General features: G+C 41.9%; 1 protein-coding gene across 3 annotated transcripts in view; it reads left to right on the top strand.

The window, feature by feature from the left end:
* The first annotated feature begins 15,854 nt into the window (after positions 1 to 15,854).
* The window catches only part of INTS6L (integrator complex subunit 6 like), a 55,310-nt gene continuing 47,114 nt past the window's right edge, over positions 15,855 to 24,050 (top strand). For all 3 annotated transcript variants that reach the window (XM_068962085.1, XM_068962086.1, XM_068962087.1), the window contains exons 1-2: positions 15,855 to 15,965; positions 16,106 to 16,183. In XM_068962085.1, coding sequence (XP_068818186.1) covers positions 15,855 to 15,965; positions 16,106 to 16,183 — 189 coding nt within the window. The remainder of the gene's footprint in view (positions 15,966 to 16,105; positions 16,184 to 24,050) is intronic.

The following is a 24,050-nucleotide window of genomic DNA, read 5'->3' on the forward strand; positions in this document are numbered from 1 at the left end:
ATCAAGATTTTGTTTGCTAATATATTCTTGAGTATTTTTGCATCGAAGTTCATGAAGGTTATTGGTCTACAATTTTTGTTTTTGTGACTGCAATCTCTTTGATTTTGATGCTTCACAGGTGGTTCTGTGGTAAAGGATCTGTCCTCCAATGCAGGAGATCCAGGTTCGATCCTTGGGTCAGGAAGATCCCCTGGAGAAGGCAATGGCAACTCACTCCAGTATTCTTGTCGGGGAAATCCCATGGACAGAGGAGCCTGGACGGCTAAAGTCCATGGGGTCGCAGAGTCGGACATGACTGAGCAACTAACACTTTCACTTATGGTATATCTTGGTATTATGTTCCATGGGTGCTTGAAAAGTACATGCATTCTGTTGTTGTTGGATGGAGTAGTCAATAAATGTTGATTAGATCCTTTTGGTTGATAGTATTGAGCTTTTCTATATCTTTGCAGATTTTCTGCCTGGTGGTTCTATCGATTGTTGAGAGAGGAATGTTGAAATTTCAACTATAATTGTGAATCTATTTTTTCTTTCAGTTCTATTCTTTTATTGCTTCACAAATTTCTCAGCTCTGCCATTTGGTGCATACACTTTTGGGATTCTTTGCAGGTTGGCTCCTTTATCATGTCACAAGTGTTAGTCACTCAGTCATGTCCAACTCTTTGCGACCCCATGGACTGCAGTCCACCAGGCTCCTCTGTCCATGGGATTTTCCAGGCAAGGATACTGGAGTGGGTTGCCATTTTCTTTGCCAGGGGATCTTGCCTTTATCATATAATAATCTTTTCCTGCAACTTTTTTCTATTTCATTGTTCCTGCCTTCTTGTAGGTTTTTAAGACATTTTTTAGAATTCTATTTTGAGTTATCTATAGTGTTTTCAGTGCATCTCTTTGCAGTTTTTCTAGTGGCTGCTTTAAGTATTTTGTTATACATACATAGCTTATCACAGACTACTGGTATCATCATTTTACCAGTTCAGGTGAGTGTAGAAACTTCATTTCCCTTTTTGTTAAACTTCCCCCATCTATAATATAATTGCTTTAAACAATTGACAACCAGATCAAGATAGTGTTGTACTTTTTGCTCCAATCATTAAACATAATTTAGAAAACTCCAAAGGAGACGAAAGTCCATTGTATTTACCCATATTTTTTGTTCATGCTATTATTCTTCCTTCCTAATAATCTGAAACTCCTTTTATTATTTCCTGTCTGTTTATAAAAGTTTCCTTAAACATTCTTTTCCACTGGCATAGCATTCTCTTAGGTTATCTTTATCTAACACTGTCTTGATTTTTTCTTCATTCCTGGAAGATATTTTTGCTGAATATAGAATTTTGAACTTCCAGTTCTTTTCTTTCAGCACTTGAAAATGTTGTCACTTCCTTCTGCCTTCCACGGTTTCTGATGAGAAACCTGAATTGCCTTGAATTGATTTTCCCCTATTTGTTAGATGTAATTTCTCTCATTTTGGTTTCAAAAATTTCCTATTGCATTTAGTTTTTATTGTGATTTATCTTCACCTGAATTTCTTTGGATTTATCTTGTGTGGGATTTGTGCAGCTTCTTAGGGTTGTAAGTTTGTTTCTTTTGCCAAATTTTTTTGGCATTTTTTTCTTTTAAATAAGGAACTTTTTCAGCTCCCCCTCTTCTCTGTTGAGACTCTATTGACATAAATTTTAGATCTTTTTTTTATAGTCCCACATGTCTCTGTTACAAGTTTTTAATAAAAGGAAATTTCTATTGCTCTGTTTTCAACTTCAGTGTTTCTTTCCTCTATCCTGCCCATTCTGGTGATTGGCCATCAATTACAATTTTATTTTTGCTTTTGTATTTTTCAATTCTAAAATTTCAGTTTGCTTTTTATCTATTTCATTTATTTTCTGGGATTTTCTATTTGTTTCAAATGTGTCCATAATTGCTCCTTGAAGCATCTTTATGATGACTCCTTTAAATTCTTGGTTGACTAATTCTAGTATCTCTGTCATCTTGGTGTTGGCATCTTTTTCCTTTGTGGAATATCTCCCTGGTTCTTTGTATGACAAGTGATTTTTATTTTGTTATGGACATTGTGTATTATGTTGTGAGACTCTGGCTTTTATTTAAACCTTCTGTCTTAGCTGGTTTCTTCCAACACTGCTCTGGCAAGGGAAGGGCAGACAGTTCCTCCTTATGGACAGGTAGAGGGAAATAGGTTCTCTGCTTTGCCTGAATTGGCACCTGGGGTGGCTCCTCATTACTCTTATGCAGGGATGCTAGTTCTGCCTCCTCATGCTGATAACTGTTTGGCTGGGAGAGGTCAGAATGCCTTGTTACTGCTCCTCATGTGGCCTTTACTGACATCGGGGAGGTGTAAGTGATGTGGAGTGACCTATTTTCTACTGGGCAGTGGTAAAGTCCTGACTCTTCACTAGGTTTCCTCTGACTTCACCCTAGCATGGGCACCAGGGTAACTTCTTATGGCCTGTTGAGGGTGGAAGTCTAGGTTTACACTAGGACTTCCCTAGCATGGTGGGTTGGGGCCACAGTAATTTCTGTGGGGTTTGGCTGGAGTAGAGTGGTTATTGTCTAAAAGGTTTTTGTCTTGCTAGGCTACCCCTCTGCTTGCCTTTTCGCTGGAGAGAGCAGGCTTTCCTTGGGGATTTTCTGTCTGTGCCTTTGGAATTCTGGGTCTCCAGCTTCTCCAACACCCACTCTGGGATCTAGGAGCCAAAAAGAAAACCAAGAGAATTCACCATTGTCTAGAACCTTGCATTCCCCAGGTTCCTGCTCCTGCCTTTTTCTCTCCACCTTTCAGTGTCTTCTTGGGTGTTTTTTTTTTTAATTGAAGCATAGCTGATTTACAATGTTGTGTTAGTTTCAGGTGTACAGCAGAGTGATTCAGTTATACATGTACCCCTATTCTGTTTCAAATTCTTTTCTCATTTAGGTTATTACAGAGTACTGAGCAGAGTTCCCTGTGCTTTACAGTAGGTCTTTGGAGGTTATCTATTTTATATATAGTAGAGTGTGCTGTTAATCCCCAACTCCTAATTTATCCCTCCCCTTTCTTAGTCCATAGAGTCAAAGTTATGGTTTTTCCAGTAGTCATGAACGTATGTGAGAGTTGGACCATAAAAAAGGCTGAGTGCCAAAGAACTGATGCTTACAGAATATGCTGGAGAAGACTCTTGAGAGTCCCTTGGACAGCAAGGAGATTCAACCAGTCAATCCTAAAGGAAATCAACCCTGCATATTCATTGAAAGGACAGATGCTGAAGCTCCAAAACTTTGGCCACCTGATGCAAAGTGCTGGCTCACTGGAAAAGGCCCTGATGCTGGGAAAGATTGAGGGCAGGAGGAGAAGTGGGTGACAGAGGATGAGATGGTTGGATGTCATCATCAACTCAATGGACATAAGCTTGAGTAAACTCCGGGAGAGGGAAGCCTGATGTGCTGGAGTCCATGGGGTCACAAAGAGTTGGACACAACTGAGCAACTGAACAACTTCTTGGGTTTGTTTTTATAAAACATGTCCAGAGGTTTTATCTGTTTTGTGGGAGGAATAGAGGAAAGCACATCTACTCTATCTTTCTGGAAATCTATTTTGAAATTCAGATTTGGGGGGATTTTAAGATAGTGATTGGATGCACGGTAGTTCTCACACTTCGGTGTGCACCAGAATTGCCCAGAGAGCTTATTAAAGCATAGTTTTCTGAGTGCATTTTCTAGATATTCTGATAGGGGTGATGTGGGGTAGGGTTCGGAAATTTACATTTATAACAAGTCCTGGCCAATACTACTGGTTCAGAGACTACATTTTAAGACCACTCCCTTAGGGGTATCTAGCCTGATTATTGTCAATTCTGGCTACCCATTAGAATTGCTTGGTAAGCTTAATTTAAAAAAAAAGTCCAGTCACCATCTATCCCCTCACCTCTCAGGTATTTTTATCCCATTGGTCTGAGGTAAGAACTGAGAATTTAGTAGTTTTAAAAGCTTCCCAGACATGAATGTTCACAGCAACATAATAGCCAAAAGGTGGAAATAACCCACGTATGTTCAGTCCAGTCAGTCCAGTCACTCGGTCATGTTCGACTCTTTGTGACCCCATGGACTGCAGCACACCAGACTTCCTTGTCCATCACCAACTCCCAGAGCTTGCTCAAACTCATGTCCATCAAGTCAGTGCTGCCATCCAACCATCTCATCCTCTTGTTGTTCCCTTCTCCTCCTGCCTTCAATCTTTCCCAGCATCAGTGTCTTTTCAAATGAGTCAGAACTTCGCATCAGGTGGCCAAAGTATTGGAGCTTCAGCTTCAGCATCAGTACTTCCAATGAATATTCAGAACTGATTTCCTTTAGGGTGGACTGGTTGGATCTCCTTGCAGTCCAAGGGACTCTCAAGGGTCTCCTCCAACACCACAGTTCGAAGGCATCAATTCTTCAGTGATCAGCTTTCTTTATGGTCCAACTGTCACATCCATACATGACTACTGGAAACACCATAGCTTTGACTTTACAGACATTTGTCAGCAAAGTAATGTCTCTGCTTTTTGATATGCTGTCTAGGTTGGTCATAGCTTTTCTTCCAAGGAGCAGGGTCTTTTAATTTCATGGCTGGGTCACCATTTTCAGTGATTTTGGAGCCCAAGAAAATAAACTCTGTCACTATTTCCATTGTTCCCCCATCTCTTTGTCATAAAGTGATGGGACCAGATGCCATGATCTTCATTTTTTGAATGTTGAGTATTAAGCCAGCTTTTTCACTCTTCTCTTTCACTTTTATCAAGAGGCTCTTTAGTTCCTCTTCGCCTCCTGCCATATGGGTGGTGTCATCTGCATATCTGAGGTTACTGATATTTCTCTAGGCGGTCTTGAATCCAGCTTGTGCTTCATCCAACCCAGCATTTTGCATGATGTACTCTGCATAGAAGTTAAATAGGCAGGGTGACAACATACAGCCTTGATGTACTCCTTTCCCAATCTGGAACCAGTCCCTTGTTCCATGTCTGGTTCTAACTGTTGCTTCTTGACCTGCATACAGATTTCTCAGGAGACAGGTAAGGTGGTCTGGTATTCCCATCTCTTTAAGAATTTTCCATAATTTGTATGTATCAACTAGTAATTAAAATGTAAAAAAAAAGTGTTACATCCATACAATGGAATAATATTCAGCAATGAAAAGGAATAAAGTACTGATGCATACTACAACATGGATGAACCTTGAAAATACTATGTAAAGTGAAAGAAGTCAGATACAAAGGGCTATATATTATATGATTCCATTTATATGAAATATCCAGAATGGGCAAATCCATAGAGCCAGAACTTAGATTAGTGGTTGTCAGGGCCAGTGGAATTAGGAAGAAATGGGAAGTGATATAATGGCCATGGAGTTTCCTTTTGGGGATGATGAAATATTCTGGAAGTAGAGAGTGCTGATGATTGTTCTATCTTGTGAATATGCTAACTGCCACTGAATAGTACTTTTTAAAAGGATCAATTTTATGGTATTTGCATTATATCTCAATTAAAAAGCATTCCTCCTGGGACTTCCCTGGTTGTCCGGCGGTTAAGACTCTGCATTTCCACTGCAGGGGCTCAGGTTCGATTCTCAGGGACTAAGATCCCACATGCCTTGCGATAGTGTGGTCTAAAAAAGTAAAAATAAAAATAAATAAATTAATAAATTCCTGCTGGTTAGTATCTAACATGTTCCAACAACTGGAAGCATTATACTTCACATGAAGTTGCAAATGCTGACAGGAGTCTCAGAGAGTTTTTAAGTGTCCAGGTAAAAGGTTTGTATTTATATCTATAGATCACAAATTTAGTTTTCTGAATTTGTCTAATTAGAAAAATCACCCGAGAGCTTGTTAAAATTACAGAATTCCAGACCCCTTCAGTGAGGATTTAGATTCTGGGTCAAAATCAGATTTGGGCCTTGGGTGGTGCCTGAAAATCTATTCTTTTAACAATACCTAGAGTGATTTTGATGTTCAAACAAGTTTGGGTAACCCAGTCTTAAGTGATGGTGAGTTACTGAAGGTTCTTTTTTCTCTTTTAATTGAAAATTAAGTTATTTTCTTAAATGTCTCATTGTTTCAGCAGCTTCTTTGAATAGTGTTAATTTAATCAGAATTTGGATTTACTACAGATGTTTGCCAAAGAGCAAGGAAGTGTTCTTATATTTGAGCTATGTTAAACAATGGGGAATGGTCTGTGTATTTGTAAAGTCCATTTGATGTTAAGTCTAATTATGTCTCTGTAGTTAGTTCCCACAGTTTACAGATGTGAATTGATGTCAACTGTACATTTCTAATTGCTTTCTCATTGTTTCCTCCATCATGTTCCTTTTTTCTTTTATCCATGTGTAGCACATTGTTAACACATCATTCATGCAGTGTTTTTCTGAATGAAAAATACCTCTCTTTTCTGAAAATATTAGAACAAATTTTTTAACTATAAAGTTCTACATAGATCTGTTTACTTCCTAGAAGGGACTTCTATTAAAGCTGTAGTATATATACTTTCAGACACTTTATGCATATATAAGAAGATAGAATCATACTATGCCTTCTGTCCTTTTCACTTAGTTTGACAAACAATTTTTTAAAAAGCTGTCTACCTTATCTATCTTGATGGCTGTCTAGTATGAATGTTCACGTTATAGTTTACTTAATCAGTACCCTTTTGAGAGACTTAAGTTGTAATTTGTTTTGTTGCTAATGTGATTTCTTTTTTGGCCTTTGGAATAAAGATTTAAACACTTGAAAAATAAAACCGTGAATGTATTGGGAGAAAATATAGAACTTTCTTCATAGTCATGGATTAGAGAGAGTTTCTTAAATCACAACAATAAACCCAGAAGTCATAAAGAATATGTCAATCAAATTTGACACTAGAAAAGTTATAACACTTAGCAGATACCATGAACAACGGTAAAACTCATATTGGCAGGTTAGATCAAATAGTGACACAACAGAATGAAGAGTCATACTGAATAAAAAGCACATAGAAAGAATTAAGAAATATTGAAAATTCAGTAGAAAAATGGATAAAGGATGAGTCAATTCATGGGAAGGGAAATATAAGTGGCCTATAAACTTGAAAAACTATTCAACTCCATGAATTAAATAAATACAAATAAAAACAATGCAGAAGTGTGTTTTCCTATTAGCTTGAAACAAATAAAAATAATTAATAGTAGTCTGTTTTGGCTAGACTGTGAGAAAATGGGCACTGACACACTGTTACGGGGGTGACAATAGGTACAACAACCCCATTAGAAGGACAATTTAGTGCTCCTCATCAATTCATAAATTGTCCACACCCTGTGATTCAGTGGTTGCATTTTCTAGACTCTAATCTACAGAATTGGCACAAGTCCATAAAGATATTTGCACAGCAATACTCATTGCAGCACTATTTGAAGCAAAATGTAGAAACAACCAAATGTTTTTCAATAGGGAAATGGTTAAATAAATTAAGGTGCAATACGTGCAGCTTTTAAAATGAAGATCTGCATTGTGCTGTCATGAGAAGATAACCAGGAAGCCATAACAGGTAAAAAACAAAATTGGAGAACAAGATGTGTGTTGTGATCCTATTTTTGATAAACAACTTTTCTTAAATGTATCTATCATGCTGCTGCTGCTGCTAAGTCACTTCAGTCCTGTCCGACTCTGTGCAACCCCACAGACGGCAGCCCACCAGGCCCCATTGTCCCTGGGATTCTGCAGGCAAGAACACTGGAGTGGGTTGCCATTTCCTTCTCCAGTATCTATCATGTATGTTTACATAACATGGAGTTCTATCTCTGTCTCTTTCTCTCTCTCTGTCTTTCTCTCACACACACACTCACATACATCCCTAGAATACACACAAACACATTTACCTAGAAAAATGTCTGGAATGTAACATAGCAAATGTTAACAGTAATTACATTCACTGTTTCTGCACATGTCTGTGTGGTAACAAATCAGAATTTGTTACAATGAACAAGCAAAGTATTATTTCTGTAAACATATGCAGACAGAATATGTATGTATTTAGATTGTATATATTCTAGATGGACTTACAAAATTCACCTAAAAAGTGTATTTCTGTGAAAGTTGACAGTTTTAGAGCGTATGAAAATGATTAGAGCTGGGCTTTGGTTTAATGTGGAGAGAGACAAGTACTGAGGAAAAGGATGGATGGCAGAGACAGTGTAGAAAGGAAAATCTATAGGATCTGACAACTAATTATATGTAAGTAGACAGATAGATAACTGTGAGTTAAAAATAGCTCTGTCACTGAAAAATCTTGGAGATATCATTAACCTGAGGAGGGAAGCTGGAGGAGCTGATTTGGAAGGGAAAATCATAACTTCAGAGTCTAGACAGATATATTAGTTATCTACTGCTCCAAAACTTAGTGGCTTAAAATAACAATAATCATGTATTATCTCTACGGTTTCTGCGGGTTGGGATTTCAGACTAGACACAGTAGGGAAAACTTGTTTTTTGCCCCATGACATCTGCTAGGAGCTGGAATCATCTGACGGCTCTTTTGCTCACACGTCTGACAATTGATGCTGGTGGCGGCTGGGGGCCAAGCTGGCAGTGTTTGCCAGGACACCAACATGTGGCCTTTTCATGTGGCCCTCCTACAACATGGCAGTTGAGTTCCAAGGATAATCACCCTAACAGAGAGAAAGAGGATCCATCCAGGTGAAAGCCATTGTCTTTTATGACCTTGCCTTGTCTATCTCCCAGCACTGCTTCCATTGCATGGCATTGACCAGTGCAGTCACAGACCCCTATCCCTAGATTCAACAGCAGAAAGCATAGACCTCCTCTCACAGTGGGAAGAATGTTAGCAACATTGTAAGAGCATGCAGGTGAGATAAATAATAGGTGTGACTATCTTTGGAAAATACAATCTCTCATACTCCATTGTATTATAAAGTGAATGAGACTATTAATATTAATGGCTCTAAGTAATGAATTATCACTTTCAGAGTGATTTGTGTGTAACTAAGAACCCCAGTAGTCCCCCCATGCTTCAGCCTAAGTGCTGCTGCTGCTGCTAAGTTGCTTTAGTCGTGTCCAACTCTGTGCGACCCCATAGATGGCAGCCCACCAGGCTCCCCCATCCCTGGGATTCTCCAGGCAAGAACACTGGAGTGGGTTGCCATTTCCTTCTCCAATGCATGAAAGTGAAAAGTGAAAGTGAAGTCGCTCAGTTGTGTCCGACCCTCAGCGACCCCCAGAGACTGCAGCCTCCCAGGCGCCTCCGTCCATGGGATTTTCCAGGCAAGAGTACTGGAGTGGTATGCCATTGCCATAAGTCATTATAGGTGAGGAGGCTACACCATTAGAGGTGGGAAGCATGATTCAAAGAAGAGTATTTTTGTCTTTAACATAAAGGCTCAATATCAAAAGACTTAATATAAAAATTAAAAAGACTCAAAGTCTTTAATATGGCACACAAGGTTCTCTATGATCTGGTTCTTGCCTAATTCTTAGATTTAAAATCTTCCAATTATTTCTTCACTCACATCCTAAATATGAAGTATGTCAAAATATCGAGTATGCCAAATTTCAAGAAGTTCATCAAACATACTCTCCTGGGTCAGGTTCCCTGAAAGAGTTATCTCAAGAGGAAGGGCAAGGGAGAAGCAGGGTAGGCCAGGGAATGGAGCTAAGCAAGAATGTGGTCTCATTTGGAGTCCAGCTTTGGCCAGATCACTAAGGCTGTGAAGCACGAATGACATCACACGGTGATCCCATTCTGAGGCCAGGGGGCTGTGTCACTGGCTGCAGTTTGGGGGAGGGGAGTTGGGCAGGCTGCCCACATGGCATGGTGCCTTACCTCTGGGCCCAGGAGGCTCTCCCTCCTGAGGGGAATTTTCCAGAGTAGGGGAAGCAGCTGTGAGCCTGCAGCAGCCCATCTTCACAAGAGGGGACCTCGGCCGGGCACCAGCAGGGACCACAACACACATTCACTTGTTTCAAGGCCTCAGAACTCCTTTATCCTGAGATAAAACTGCCTCTCCTTTTCTTCGCTGATATCACCTCCTCCAGGAGGCTTTCCCTGATAACTAGCTGACTGCAGCCTACCCTTCTTGGCTCAAATAACATCCAGTTACAAATTCTTTCAATGTTTTCCCCCACACATGTCCTCAAACAAATACTTCCCAGTTAGAGAAAAGGGAATAATTCAAAACTGTTAATTAAAGCTAAACAAGAATTATAGGGGCAGGACTGCCTATCAATTATTGTACTTAGGATGTTAATTTGACTATTTCTTGTTGGACCTATGCTATAATATATAAGATTTTAAAAATCTAAACAATTTCGCTTATTAAGTATTGTAGCAAATGTTTAAACAATTAACTCTGAAAAATACAAAAAAAACAAAAAAACCAAAAAACCCAAAAACCAGTTGCAACTGTCTCTCTAGCTTAGTATCTACCACATTGTATTGAAAGTATCTGCTTTATATAACCAGTCTCCCCCAGTGGAGGAGACGCTCAGATGAACAGGAACCATGTCCTGTTCATCTTTTTGCCCCAGGCACTTAGCAGAGTGCCAAGCAGACGAGGCTGAAGTAGATATTCTGATAACCAAATACCAGGTAAGTGACTTCCTGGGTGGTGGTGCAAGGCCCACCAGCTCTACTCAAAAGATCTCTTCCATCCCCATGTAGTGGGAGGGGGATGAAAAACCTGGCAATATATTTAGGACAAATTAAGTGACTTACAACAAAGAAAGTAGCTGTAGAGTTTCTTGCTACACCTCAGTACAAGTTCAGTTCTAACATTATTACATTGTAAAAGATATGTTCTAACATGGCTTAAATGCCGCAATTCCGTCAATTTTAAAAAACAGCCTTAAGAAGGAGAGGGAAGAATTATGAAATCTGTGCCTTAGCAGGAATAGAAATGTTTCTCCTTTTTATAAGTGGAAATAGCTTGGTGCAAGAGCTGTTGAAGAATTTTCTACAGCATTAAGCCTCCCCAGAAGCTAAAAAAGAAACTAGAGTTAAGATGCGAAGGGCATAAACCAAGGGAAAAGGAATGAGATGAATTTGACTAACACCTGCAAGGCGAAACTCCCCAGTACCTGACACCCTGGTACATGTGGGGAAGGAGGGGGCAGAGGGCTCCAGGTGGCTGGAGGCCAGAGAGGCTGAGGCTGGTAGTGGTGGGCACTGCCTTCTCCACCGCTCTTCTAGCGCTCACTCTCCCCAACCCCATGTGTGATGTGCCTCCCTGGAGCTCCACAGACTTGCCTTGTGAGTTCCTGACAAGTTCCGTACCACAGGTAACATGGGGTGGTGGTCTCGGGGTGGTGGTCTCAGGGTGGTGAGAGAAGAGGAGGGGAACATCACAAAAGATCTGAAAGAAAAAGAGGGAGGTTCCAAGATCTCCACCCAGAGACTTCCCTGGTAGTCCAGTGGCTAAAACTCCGAACTCCCAATGCACAGGGCCAGCGTTCCATTCCTGGTCAGGGAACTAGATCCCACACGCCACAACTAAAGATCCATCCACAATGAAGATGGAAGATCCTGAGTGCCACAACTAAGACCTGGTGCCATTGAATAAATTAAAAAATACAAAAAAACAAAAACCCTCCACCCAGAGGCTCCTATGCCCTGACTGGTGACGAGAGGTTACCCAAGTGGCAAAAGCCCTGGGAAGCTTGTCTGGGGGCTGCCCTGGGCCAAGTTTCATCACTAGCTATTTTTATTTTTAGCCTATGCCGCTTCTCAGTGTCACCAGGTCTATAAATGTCCATATGATTTGCTGTGCCTGGGCCAAGGCAGAAGGGAGCAGCTAAAAAGTCTTGGGCTAGGCCCTGTGCTGGAAAATTCACTGCCCTCGACTGGCATACGCCTGTATCTCTGGTGCCCCAGGTTACCTCCATAGGGCACTGCCCTCAATTCTCTGGGCACCCCACCATGGCCATCACCCCTCACCAGCTCTCCTCCAATCAGGCTTCAGAAAGAGGGTTCCCTGAACACAGGTAAAATCAACAGGTGTCAGGAGGCAGATAATGGCAAATTCAGGTCTCTCACAATCCCACAGGGTGGCTTATCCAAGGCCAATCCTTTGGGGAATGAGAGAGCAGTCTCCAGGCCTGTGGTGCTGCCTGAAGCTAACAGACTCCCTCCAGCCCTCCTCTGTCTTCTAGCCACTCTGCACCCTGCTGGCAAGCTGCTTCCACCCTGGGCTGCTCTGAATGTGTGTCTGGGCTCTCAGGCATCCCGCACATCTCTCTCATTCTGGTGTTATTCCTGCAGAGTTGAGGGGAGCAGAGCTTGAGCTTCTACATTGGGTGGCTGACCAGCGGAGGAATCTGTTTCCCCACCTGCCAAAATGGGAAGGAGAATAGGCCTTACCTTACAGGACAGCTTACCCTTGCACACTGATTAAGACATGAAGGACTCATGATCTAGGGTATCCCCCCCACCCAAATCTGCCAGAGGGGGCAGCTTGTCCCTACTGAGAGACTTATTTTTCTGCTTTCCTCAGTCAGCTTGTGCCCTTCCACGCAGACTGACCATTTACTTTCAATATTCTCTCCAGCCTCTTGTCACCATGACAGTTTGGCCGATTGAGATGAAAGAAACAGACTCTTCACTTGTCTTCTGTATTTTTTTTTAACTCTCATCTCTCCCATTCACCAAGCTGAACACGATCGACAGAATCATCCTATGGTTCCTCATTGCTCCAAGGCTAAAATTCCAACTCCTCAACAGGGCCTGGTAGGCCTTGCATGACCTGACTCCTCCCAGCTCTGCAAGCTCATCCATCGCTAGCCACCTCCCTCCCCATTCTGTTCCCCCACCCCCAGCTACCCTACATTCCAGCAATATAGAACTTTCTTTTTTCCATTGGGTTTCTTTCAATGTCTCACCATCTGACCACCTCACCACTGCCTACCTAGAACATTCTCCCTCCTCCCCTGCCCCGTTCTCATCTCCACCAGCTCTCTATCACCAGGCTACTTCTCACATTTCCTGCACGTCGTATCCTTCAGGAAACCTTCTCTGTATATCCCCCTCACGTCTCCAATTCTTCTAGAATATACATTTTTTCCAGTGCTCCCAGAGCACTATGCATTTCCTCTCTCATAGTACTTAATATAGCATTTTATCTACACTTTTATTTTCCCCACTAGAATGTTATCTACGTGGCCATGGACTATATCTATTCTTTTATTTAACACTTACATAGAACTGACTCTGTACTGAGCACTTCTGTAAACATTTTGTAAATATTAATTCATTTAATCCTCATAACAATTCTATGAGGTACTATTGTTATTGTCATGCAGATGATGAAGCTGAGGCAGAGTTAACTAATTTGCCCAAGGTCACATAGCTAGTAAATGGCAGAGTTGGGATTTGAACCCCAAAATCCAAGTTCTTCACTGCTATAATATGCTGTGTCCCTTGTTCACCAATGTATTCTTGTTGCTTCTCATATAGAAGATCCACCCAAGGAATATTTGGATAAAGAAAGAATGGATAAACGAATAAAGATTGTGGAAATAACAAAGTCCTTAATGGGACCAGTGGGAGGAAAAGTGGTAGCCACAGACTGAGACAGAAATTAAATTGAGGATTCAGAGAAGTTGAAAGCAAATAGTCCAAGCAGTAAGGAAGATGCTGGGAGAAGTAGCAAGTGATGAAAGGCAAGGTGGCAGGTGCAGGGGGAACTCAGAAAGGCAAGGGACAAATGGCTCTACAGTCAACAAAGAAAATATAAAACAGATAATTAGATTTGGCCAGGAACTTGCCCCTGGATCCTCAGAGCAGTTTCCAAAGAGTGCTGGGGAGAGAAATCAGATGGCATGGCCTTGAGGAAGGAATAGATGGTGGAGAAACCAGACAGTGAGATTTTACTCTTCTCTGAGCCAGGAAAGGTAAGTAAGGTCAGGTTAAGTAAGTTAAGGTCAGGTTAAGTAAGGTCTTTTTGTCAAGATGTGATGATTAGGGCTTGCTTAAAGGCAAAAGGTAACACATTTTTGGCAAGTCAGAAATTAAACCAACTCTCACCAAACCAAAGAGTCTGCTGTATGGGAGTGGACCACTCCACAGTCAGCCACATGAAATGGAAACATGGGCAAAGGATGCTAACTTTCATTGTGAAGGGAATGAAGGCTAAGAGAGCAGTGCTTTGTAGGAATGCCTTCCTGAGAGATGTCCGGTAACCTCAGACATGAAGTAGAAAGAGGTCTAGAATGAGGGACTATGGTGAAGTATTAAAGTCCATTGATTTAGAGAGTACAAGTGGAATAAAAGAGTAGAGACATGAAGAAAAAAGAAGAAAGTATGTTCAGAAGTTCAGGAGTTCAATCCCTTCCCGCTCAGCGCCTCATCTAGGAAAGCTCCTGAACTTCTGGACCACTGGATCACTGCTTCTTCTTCACCTTTCATTTGTATTACTTTTGTCCCTGATTCACATATTGCTTATGTGGCCTCTTCTGAAATCTTGTTTTTATGAAAATGTTATTGAATATGTATTTTTAAATGTCTATTACAGGGGAACATAGCAAATGAAGTCATAAACACACTTTAGTTCAGGACTCCACGTTGGGCACAGCATAGTTCTGGGAATACACAGCTTCATATTTAAAATCTGAGTTACATGAAGCAGTCAGCCAAGCGTGATTGGTCACTCATTGAGTCTCTCCCTAGAGCCACACCTGAGCACATCCCTCAGTGCTTCCTCATTTACCTGAGCTGCACTTTGCTTTACTGAAAATTGAACATAATTTCACCTACCACAATGATTTCAAAGACTAAACGAGACTAATGCAGATGGCTGACACTTCATAGGTGCTCAGTAAATGTGAGTTGAATCAGAAACCAGGTTGGCAAACCTTCCGTGTGTAAAGGCTGCAGACACAACAGTAAGTAGAATCATCACAGGCAGGCCAATACTTCGAAGTGCTCAACAAAACTGAAGAAGCTTGTGCACACAAAACGCCATTTAGGTAACCGTGTTTTAGTTTCCTTTCTAAGCAGAGATACGTGGAATGCAAGGCCAGCAACCGACTTACAAATACTGACCAAGAGTGGGGAGGGATCTGAAGGAATGCAAGTAAGTCTTGCCAGGAAAGAAGTTTGCTGCTTCTGAAATGTTTCGGTCTTAGCCAGTGGCAGGATTGATCGATTGCAGTAAGCAGAGTTTTCTGTGCAGCCTGTCCAAGCATCTGTTTCTGTACTTCTGTACAACTGTTGCTCAAATTCACTCTTCTTTTCGAATTATCATCTTTAAAGAGCAAGCGAAAAATCCCTTCAAGCCACCCTAAGTATCCTAACAGCTTCCAAGTCCTCTAAAGGAGGGTCCTTAACATTTCCCCTTACCCCCTGCCTGGGTTCAAACTTCAACTCCCAAGGTCCGCCCAAGTCCCTCCCCTTGCCCTGTCATCTAATGAATATGCAAATACCACATAATTGGCAGCCAATGGCGTGGGTTCTGGTCACATGGTGCCCATGGTAGGTGAGCGGACAGAAGTTGTGTGTCGGTGAACAGAGACAGCTCTCAGTCTGGGGCGAGCGCTTCAGTGAGCGTGGACGGATGCTCGGGTAGTAGTCTCTGCGGCAGCAGCAGCGGCAGTAGTGGTGCCAGAAGAGAGGAAGGGGGAGGGCCCTGAGGGCTACACACGCTCACATTTTCAAGTTCCCTTGGAGGGAGAAGAGGTGGGGCTGCAAAAAGAGGAGGCCAGGAGCAGTTCCATCCGTCCCGTCCCGTCTTCCTCTTGCTCCCTGCACCCTGGCTCTGCGAGAGTTGAGGGTTCAGGTGGCAGTACGCGGCAGTGAGGGCAAGAGGGCCAAGAGAGTGGGGAGCGGAGCCAGGGGTGTGGGGGAAGATGCCCATCCTGCTGTTCCTCATAGACACGTCCGCCTCTATGAACCAGCGCACTGACCTGGGCACCTCCTATTTGGATATTGCCAAAGGCGCTGTGGAGTTATTCTTGAAGGTAAAGGGAGGGGAGGGGAGAGATGGGGAGAGTTCCCGAAGGATGGGGCTGGTGGTGGATTTAGGTGCTTCTGTAACGCTGGTATCGCCCCCTCCACCCCCTTCCCTTCGCGGCCCCCTCCGTCATCCCTCGTCCTGTAGCTGCGTGCCCGGGATCCGGCCAGCCGCGGAGACAGGTACATGCTGGTCACCTACGACGAACCCCCGTATTGCATCAAGGTAAAGGGCCATCCAGGGGGTGGGCCGGGCGGGAAGCAGGAGCCAGTCGGCCTGGGCAGTCGAGACCCCCTGCCCCCGCCCGAGGCGGTCCTGCGTCGCCAGGCGGGGCGGGCAGGGCGGGGTGGGGTGGGGGCGAGGGCGGGGGGAGTGGTGACTCCGCAGCTTCCGAGGAGCCGCGGCGCCTGGGGTCGGGAAGGGGGCCGGGGGAGGGGCGGCCCCGAGGAGAAACCGCAGGAGAGCCGGGCTGGTGGCGGCGACGGGCACAGCTGCCTCGGAAGATGGCGGACATTTTGCTTTTGTATGAACTGGAGAGGGAGACCGAGGGCGCTGCTGAGATGGAAAGGAGGGAGGGGAGGGAGGAGAGGAGAAGGAGGGCCCGAGACGCGAAGGGAGGCTGCGGACGGGCCCGCCCCTTCGGGTCGCACCGCGCGCGGTGGAGGCCGAGGGGCCGGACGGCGCCGGCTACTCCGCCCCGAGGTGCTGCGGACTCGCGCGCGGGTTTTCCTGGCGCCCGGGCTCCGCCCCCGGCCCCTCCTCCCCACTCCTCCCGCCCTGCGCTGCTTCTCCTCCCTCTCTTCCTCCCGCTCCCCTCCCCTTCCTGCTGAGAGCGTGGCAGAGCCGGCCGCCGGCCTTCAAAGATTAGACTGCTGCTTTTGTGCGTCTGTGGTCTCTAACCCACCCCCACCCAATGGAAAATCAGTCCGCGGAGCCAGCCTCCCAACCCCCCGGCCCGCAGAAACAGTCCTGTTCACTGCCTCTCCTGTGTCGGTCCGGTTAACCCCGGCTCTGTTACCTTAGCTACTGTTGGTGTTTCATTGTAGATTCCACCCAAGCCGCGATGGGGTGGGGCGGGGAGATGCCTAGTCGGAACCCGCGGGGACAGAGCTTTGGGGGGACCTGGCCTACCTATTGACATCATAAATTAGGTTTGTGTTAGTCACGTAGGGATTTGTCCAGGGAAGAGAAAGGAAGGAAGGGGAGGACTCGCTGTGCGCAGTTACAATAGCCAAATTCGATGACTTGATCCACGGGGTTCTGACCTGCAGGAGAGAAGTAGGGAGCATTTCACCTTCCAGCCCTCATCCTGATGGTGCGGAGATAAAGAACTGCTTTGCCTGCAGTGGCCCGATAAAATAGAATTCAGACTATTAATGCAACCTGCTTAAGAGTCCTGCTTGCATATTGAAATTTTAAACATATATTACCATAATCCTTGACGTCTTTTGCTAGATGCCCTCTTTTACTCAAATTCTCTTAACAGAGCCGAGGAGGCACTGAATGTGTTATAATCCGTTTTAGCCGAGTGAGGTGTTTAAAAGAATGGAACCTACCAAACTGAATAGTTGGCTAAAGAGAGCGTTCCTTCAGAAGTAAAACCAAAGAGAGACTTTACTTTTGTAACTCGTATTTTCGGTTAACAGTTTGATTAGTAGGTTCCCCTGAAAACCATTCTGGTTTTAATGCTTTGTTTTCCATTTTTGATTTATCTATTTAGAAAAATGGAGCAAGTAGACATCTTTAAGAATGCCATAAGTTTTTTAACATGTCAGTTTCCTACAAGGGTGTGACCATTTTTTTCCACATAGAAAAGCAGATGTTTGTCCATCTTCAGTATGAAGGTCTACACCCTTGGAGTACTAATACAGATAAGAACCCACTGTTGTACTGTGGCCATTGAAAATCCTCCTTATTTTGAAATAGTAAACAGGATAAATTACAAAGCAGTAGACTTTTTTTTTCTTTAAAGGAATAATTTAGTTAACATTTTGCTGAATGCCAAGACTCATAGATGAAAAATTATTTTTGATCTATAAAGCTTTTATGGCAATATTTACAGAATCTTTGGAAAGGAAAAAGAAAGTCTGGGCCCCCTCATCATCACAGCTGTTTTTTTTTTTTTAACCTAGCATTGTAATCACAGTGTACTATATTACTTTTGAGTTCTACCTTTTCCATCTGTTTTGTTCTATGAATTATTCCCAGTAGCCACATAGTCTTCATACTTAAAAGTTTTCGTGGCCTTGTAACTTACCCATGGTATTTTAGAGGCTCCAGGTAGTTCTGTGGGCAAAGGGGAAAAGTTGAATTTTTTTTTTAGTGGAAATTTCATCTGTCAGCTCTTTTTATCTTGCAATCTTGTACACTACATTTTATCCTGAAGTAAAAAACATTCTGAGCTGGCTTTGATCTTTTTTTTATGTGGACAGGTATGTGAAGACACTTTGATTAATACTTTGAATTGCTAATCATGAGCTATCCTCTTCCTTACACTTTTCCAAAGTCATTCAGGTTTTTTTCTTTTTAATCTTACATGATAACTACATGTGCTAGGGAACAATTACTGATTTTAGTGATGTTCTTGTCATTTTGCTGTCTATAACTGAATTGCTAATGATATGCCATATTTTGGTAGCAGTTTCTTCTCTGAGTCCCTTTCAGTCACTGTTTTTCTGCCCACCCCATCCCTCCCCTCAGCATGTGGTAACTATTTGTTCTTCTGCTTCTAGGACCTAATCATTTTGGAAGGTCTGAAATTTTAGAACATCTGGTGAATTTTTCTTAAAATTTAATCTAATCTTTCACTTGCTGATAGCTGGGAGCCATAAATGTCTGTTTTCTGTCACACCAATTATCAAATAGGTCTTTATTTGACTGTCAGCAGGCGTCTTAGTTTCTACTTAAAACTTCACTCTTCCCTAGGAGTCTGAGGTCCTTTTAGCAAAGTGATGTTAGATGAGATTTTATTTGTAACTTATTCTTCTGCAGAATAATGTGAAGTGTATTTTTGGGTTTCTCTACAGGTGGAGGGCTTTATCTCTTGTCAAAGAAACTGCTTACTTATTTCTCAGGTCTTGGTTATGTCCAACTGTAAACACTGCAAAACTGATTTTTTTCCTAGTAGAAGATTCAATTTTATTGGTGGTGTAACAGGCATGAGTTGTGCATTTGGTTGGAAGGTTTATTCCCTAACAGGCGTGGAACTATTCCCAGTATATCCACTTACAAGCTCTGACAATAAATCTTGTTGTGAAAAGTTACTGTGACTGGAATTCTTCACTAAAGTGTACTGTTAAGCATATGAATATAGTGTTTCACCGAGGACTTCCTAGCTTCTTACTGCATAGCTCTTTTAAAATTAGTCATACCTGTTACTTGCAGTCAGCTTGGCATGGGTGGAAGTAAGTTTGATTTGGGGAACCATATAAAAGGCATATGAAATGCAAGTATTTTGTGCTACATCTGTTTCAAGTGTTGCTTTGTAGACACATTTTATACATAGTGTCACAAGTGTTAACACTACATTTATACAATGCTATCTCTAGTGTACACAGCTAGGTTGAAGCTGTTTAATATTTTAAAATTTCCAGTGTATCCTTATAAGACTAATACATGGTTTTAAGAAGTGGGATGGGTTTCTTTTCTCTTTTTTTGGTATAATAGTTCTTAATAGTTTTGGCTGAGGTTCTGCTGTCTTGTATGTTTTGTTTTGCTATGAGTCATAATTTCCTTTTATTCAGTGAATAGCAGAGGTAAGCTTGTCACTACTACTAAGTCTGAGCAAATTGAGGGCATCAAGAAGAAAGTGAGCCATGAGACTGGAGTAGATAAGTATTCAACATAGTTTGATGTTTGAAGCTACTTTCTTAAAGTGATTTCTTTTTATTAAAGGCAATACTATTTTTTTAAACATAAAACAGTCATTTTTCTAGAAATAACTGAAACACATGTGTACATCGCAGACAGAAGTGTTTTTTTTAAAATATAAATAGGGAGAGATGTTTCAAAGAAATATCCCAAGTCTGTAATTTGAAACAGAGAGCATTTGTAAAAGTAAAAATTTCCCTTGAGTGTTGCTTTTTCACATCCTATAGCCAGCCTTGCTTACTGATATCTGTGTGGCTCTGTCAACATGTATCAGCAAAAGGCAGCATTTTGGCTTACAGATTTAGGAAGTGAACCTGTGCTTTTTAAAGTGATCTTTATTGCAAACATTTACTGGTATTTTTAACTACGGCTTAACTTTTTCATATGCCCATGAGTATGTTTTGTGGGCCTAATTTGGAAAAGGAGTGACTTTTAGGGGAGCCTTTCACTGTGGTTGGAAGCTAAGGAAGTGCTTTTGGGTGAAGCAGCAGTAACATAGCCTGTGAGAACAACCAGAGGCAATTGCATCGAAAACTCAAAATGCCACAAAGGTGGTGCATCTACTTTTATGATTAGTTGTTTCTTCCCTGACCATGTTTCCTTTTCACCTTCCTCACTAGCCATTTGAAGCATTATTTTGAAATTGAAAAAGAGGAAAAAATCAACAAAATGAAAAGACAACCTGCTGAATGGGAGAAAATCTTTGCAAATTATGTATCTGATAAGATGTTACTATCTAAAATATTACAAGAACTCACATAACTCAATAGCAGAAAAAAACTAAACAATCTGATTTTTAAAATGGGCAGAAGATCTGAATAGACAGTTTTTCAAAGAAGATATACAGATGGACAGAGGGCTCATGAAAAGATGCTCACCATCACTAATCATCAGGGAAATGCAAATAAAACGACAATAGGATATCACCTCAGGCCTGTTAGAGTAGCTGTTATCAAAAAGACAACAAATAACAAGTGTTGGAAAGGATTTGGAGAAAAGGGAGGAGGGAATGTAAATTTGTGCAGCCACTGTGGAAAGCTGTATGGAGGTTCCTCAAAAGATTAAAGCTAGAAGTAGCATATGAGCCAGCAACTCTACTTCTGGGTATTTATCTGAAGAAAATGAAAACATTAACTTGAAAAGATATATGCACCCCCATGTTCATTGCAGTTTATTTACAATAACCAAGAAATGGAAATAACCTAAGTGTTCATTGATGTGTGAATAAAGAAAATATAGTATATACATACAATGGAATATTATTCAGCCATAAAAAAGAAGGCAATCTTGCTATTTGTGACAACATGAATGAACCTTGAGGACATTATGTCAAGTGAAATAAGTCAGACAGAGAGAGACAAATACTATATGATCTCACTTAAATGTGGAATCGAAAACAAACCAAAAAAAGAACAAGCTTATAGATACAGAGAACAGATTGGTGGTTGTGAGAGGTGGAAGGTTGGAAGGTGGGCAAAGTTGGTGAAGGATGTCAAAATGTACAAACCTCCAGGTATGAAAAAGTCATGAGATGTAATGTCCAGTATGCTGATGATAGTTAATAATATTGTATATTTGAAAGTTGCTAAGAAAGTAAATCTTAAAAGTTCATAAGAAAAAAGGAAAAATGTTGTAACTTTATGTGGCAATGAGTATTAACTAGACTTATTGTAGTGATCATTTTGTACTGTATACAAATATCAAATTATGTTGAAAACCTTAAATGAATACAGTTTTATATATCAATTACACATACATACCTAAAAAGGGAATGCTTCCAGATTTTTATCCAGCCTATAAATTAAATATATTTTACTAGAAGGAATTTTAGGAATGGAGTACTCTGACTGATAGCATTTTTTCTTTATATAAGAGTAAAAGATGGAGGAATTAGAACTTTCAGTCAGTCAGTTTAGTTGCTCAGTCGTGTCCGACTCTTTGTGACCCCATGGACTGCAGTACACCAGGCCTCCCTGTCCATCACCAATTCCCAGAGTTTACTCAAACTCATGTCCATTGAGTTGGTGATGCCATCCATGATGAGATCAGGATGGATGAGGATGCCATCTCATCCTCTGTCGTCCCTTTCTCCTCCTGCCTTCAGTCTTTCCCAGCATCAGGGTCTTTTCCAGTGAGTCAGTTCTTTGCATCAGGTGGCCAAAGTATTGGAGCTTCAGCATCAGTCCTTCCAATGAATATTCAGGACTGATTTCCTTTAGGGTGGACTGGTTGGATCTCCTTGCAGTCCAAGGGACTCTCAAGAGTCTTCTCCAACACCACAGTTCAAAAGCATCAATTCTTTGGTGCTCAGCTTTCTTTATAGTCCAACTCACATCCATACATGACTACTCTAAAAACCATAGCCTTGACTGGATGGACCTTTGTCGTCAAAGTAATGTCTCTGCTTTTTAACATGCTGTCTAGGTTGGTCATAACTTTTCTTCCAAGGAGCAAGCATCTTTTAATTTCATGGCTGCAGTCACCATCTGCAGTGATTTTGGAGCCCCCCAAAATAGTCTGACACTGTTTCCACTGTTTCCCCATCTATTTGCCATGAAGTGATGGGGCCAGATGCCATGCTCTTCGTTTTCTGAATGTTGAGCTTTAAACCAACTTTTTCACTCTCCTCTTTCACTTTCATCAAGAGGTACTTTAGTTCTTCTTTGCTTTCTGCCATTAGAACTTTAGTGAAAGCTTATACAGAGAGCCCTCTACCAGTCATGTGTATACCACTATATTTATGTGCACTTTTGTTTGTTGTTTAGTTTTGCAGTGAAAAAATATTCCTTGTTTTAAAGAAGAGAGAGAAAAGTGGGGAAGTTTTGGTGGAAGACTAACTCTGTGGTCAAGGGAATTAACACTGCTATTTTCAGGTTAGGTGCAAGCTGGAAGATGACTGTGGAATGCTGAGAAAATTATGGAGTCCTGTCTGTTCTGTATTCTAAACCTCTCTCATGTCCATTCATTCTTTTTTTCAAGTTTCTATTTTATTGATTTTAATTTTATTTATTTATTTTTGACTGTGCTGGGTCTTAGTTGCTGTGTGCAGCTTCCTCTGGTTGTGGTGAGCAGGGGCTACTCTCTAGTCGTGGTGCATTGGTTTCTCATTGCAGTGGCTTCTCTTGTTGCAGCTCACGGGCTCTAGGTGAACAAGCTCAGTAGTTATGGCGTGGACTTAGTTGCTCTGTGGCATGTGGGATCTTTCTGGACCAGGGATCAAACTTGTGTCCCTGCATTAGTAGGTGGATTCTTAACCACTGGACCACCAGGGAAGTCCCTATCCATTCATTCTTATTTGCTCCTCTCTTGTTTCAACTTTCAACAGTCTTCACCTGGACCATTGTGGCAGCAGCCACTCACTTGGTCTCCCTACTTCTGGTCTTGTTCACCTCTGATTCTTCACCCTCATTGCCACTAGATTGCTCATTCATAAAATAAAGTAAAATAAAAACTCATTCCCACACTAAAAATTCTTCACTGACTCCCCGTTATATTTCAGAATAAAATCCCTGCTCCTTAGTTTGGCTTTGCCCACAGTGTCTCCTCACGCTTTTTTCCTGGACTTCAGGCTCCAACCACAATAAGAACTTGACCATCTTCTTCAGACTCAATATGCCTCTTGCTTCTGTATCATTGCTTATGTGGTTCCCTCTGCTTGATTAGCCTGACATGCCTCAATTCTTCATTCTACACTGTCAAAAGTCATCTGCCCCTCTGCCCACCCCTACTGCAAACAGTGTAACAACTTCCGCTATGATCCCTTAACCGTCTGTCCAGAAGGTGCTGCTTGCTTCTTGCAATCACTTCCTCTCCTGAAGGTAGCCATTGGTCTAACTTTTACCACTGTTGTGGTGATATGACCAAAATAGTGTTTCTGGAAGAGAAGTCTGACATCGGACTGCTACTACAGCAATCTAGGCTTTTATAAACCATGTGATCAATGAGCACCCTCTGTGGACTATACTATACTATACTTGGAGCCTAAGGTAATTCCAAGAAAAACTTGGCCCAAGGGGAGATTGGAATAGTAAAAGATGTAGTCTTAATCCTCAGGGTCTTGAGAATAGTCACTGGAAGAAGCTGACTGGAAAATGTGGAGTAAGGTATGGGGGATGTCAACGACAGTGGATTCTTAACCAACAGATTGGAGGTGAGGGAGGGAAGATTGACAAGACACAGTGTTAATTCAGTTTATCCAGTCAAGATTGCAGCTAGCTGAGAT

The sequence above is a fragment of the Capricornis sumatraensis genome, chromosome X, assembly GCF_032405125.1.
Source record: "Capricornis sumatraensis isolate serow.1 chromosome X, serow.2, whole genome shotgun sequence".
NCBI classification, from domain to species: Eukaryota; Metazoa; Chordata; class Mammalia; order Artiodactyla; family Bovidae; genus Capricornis; species Capricornis sumatraensis.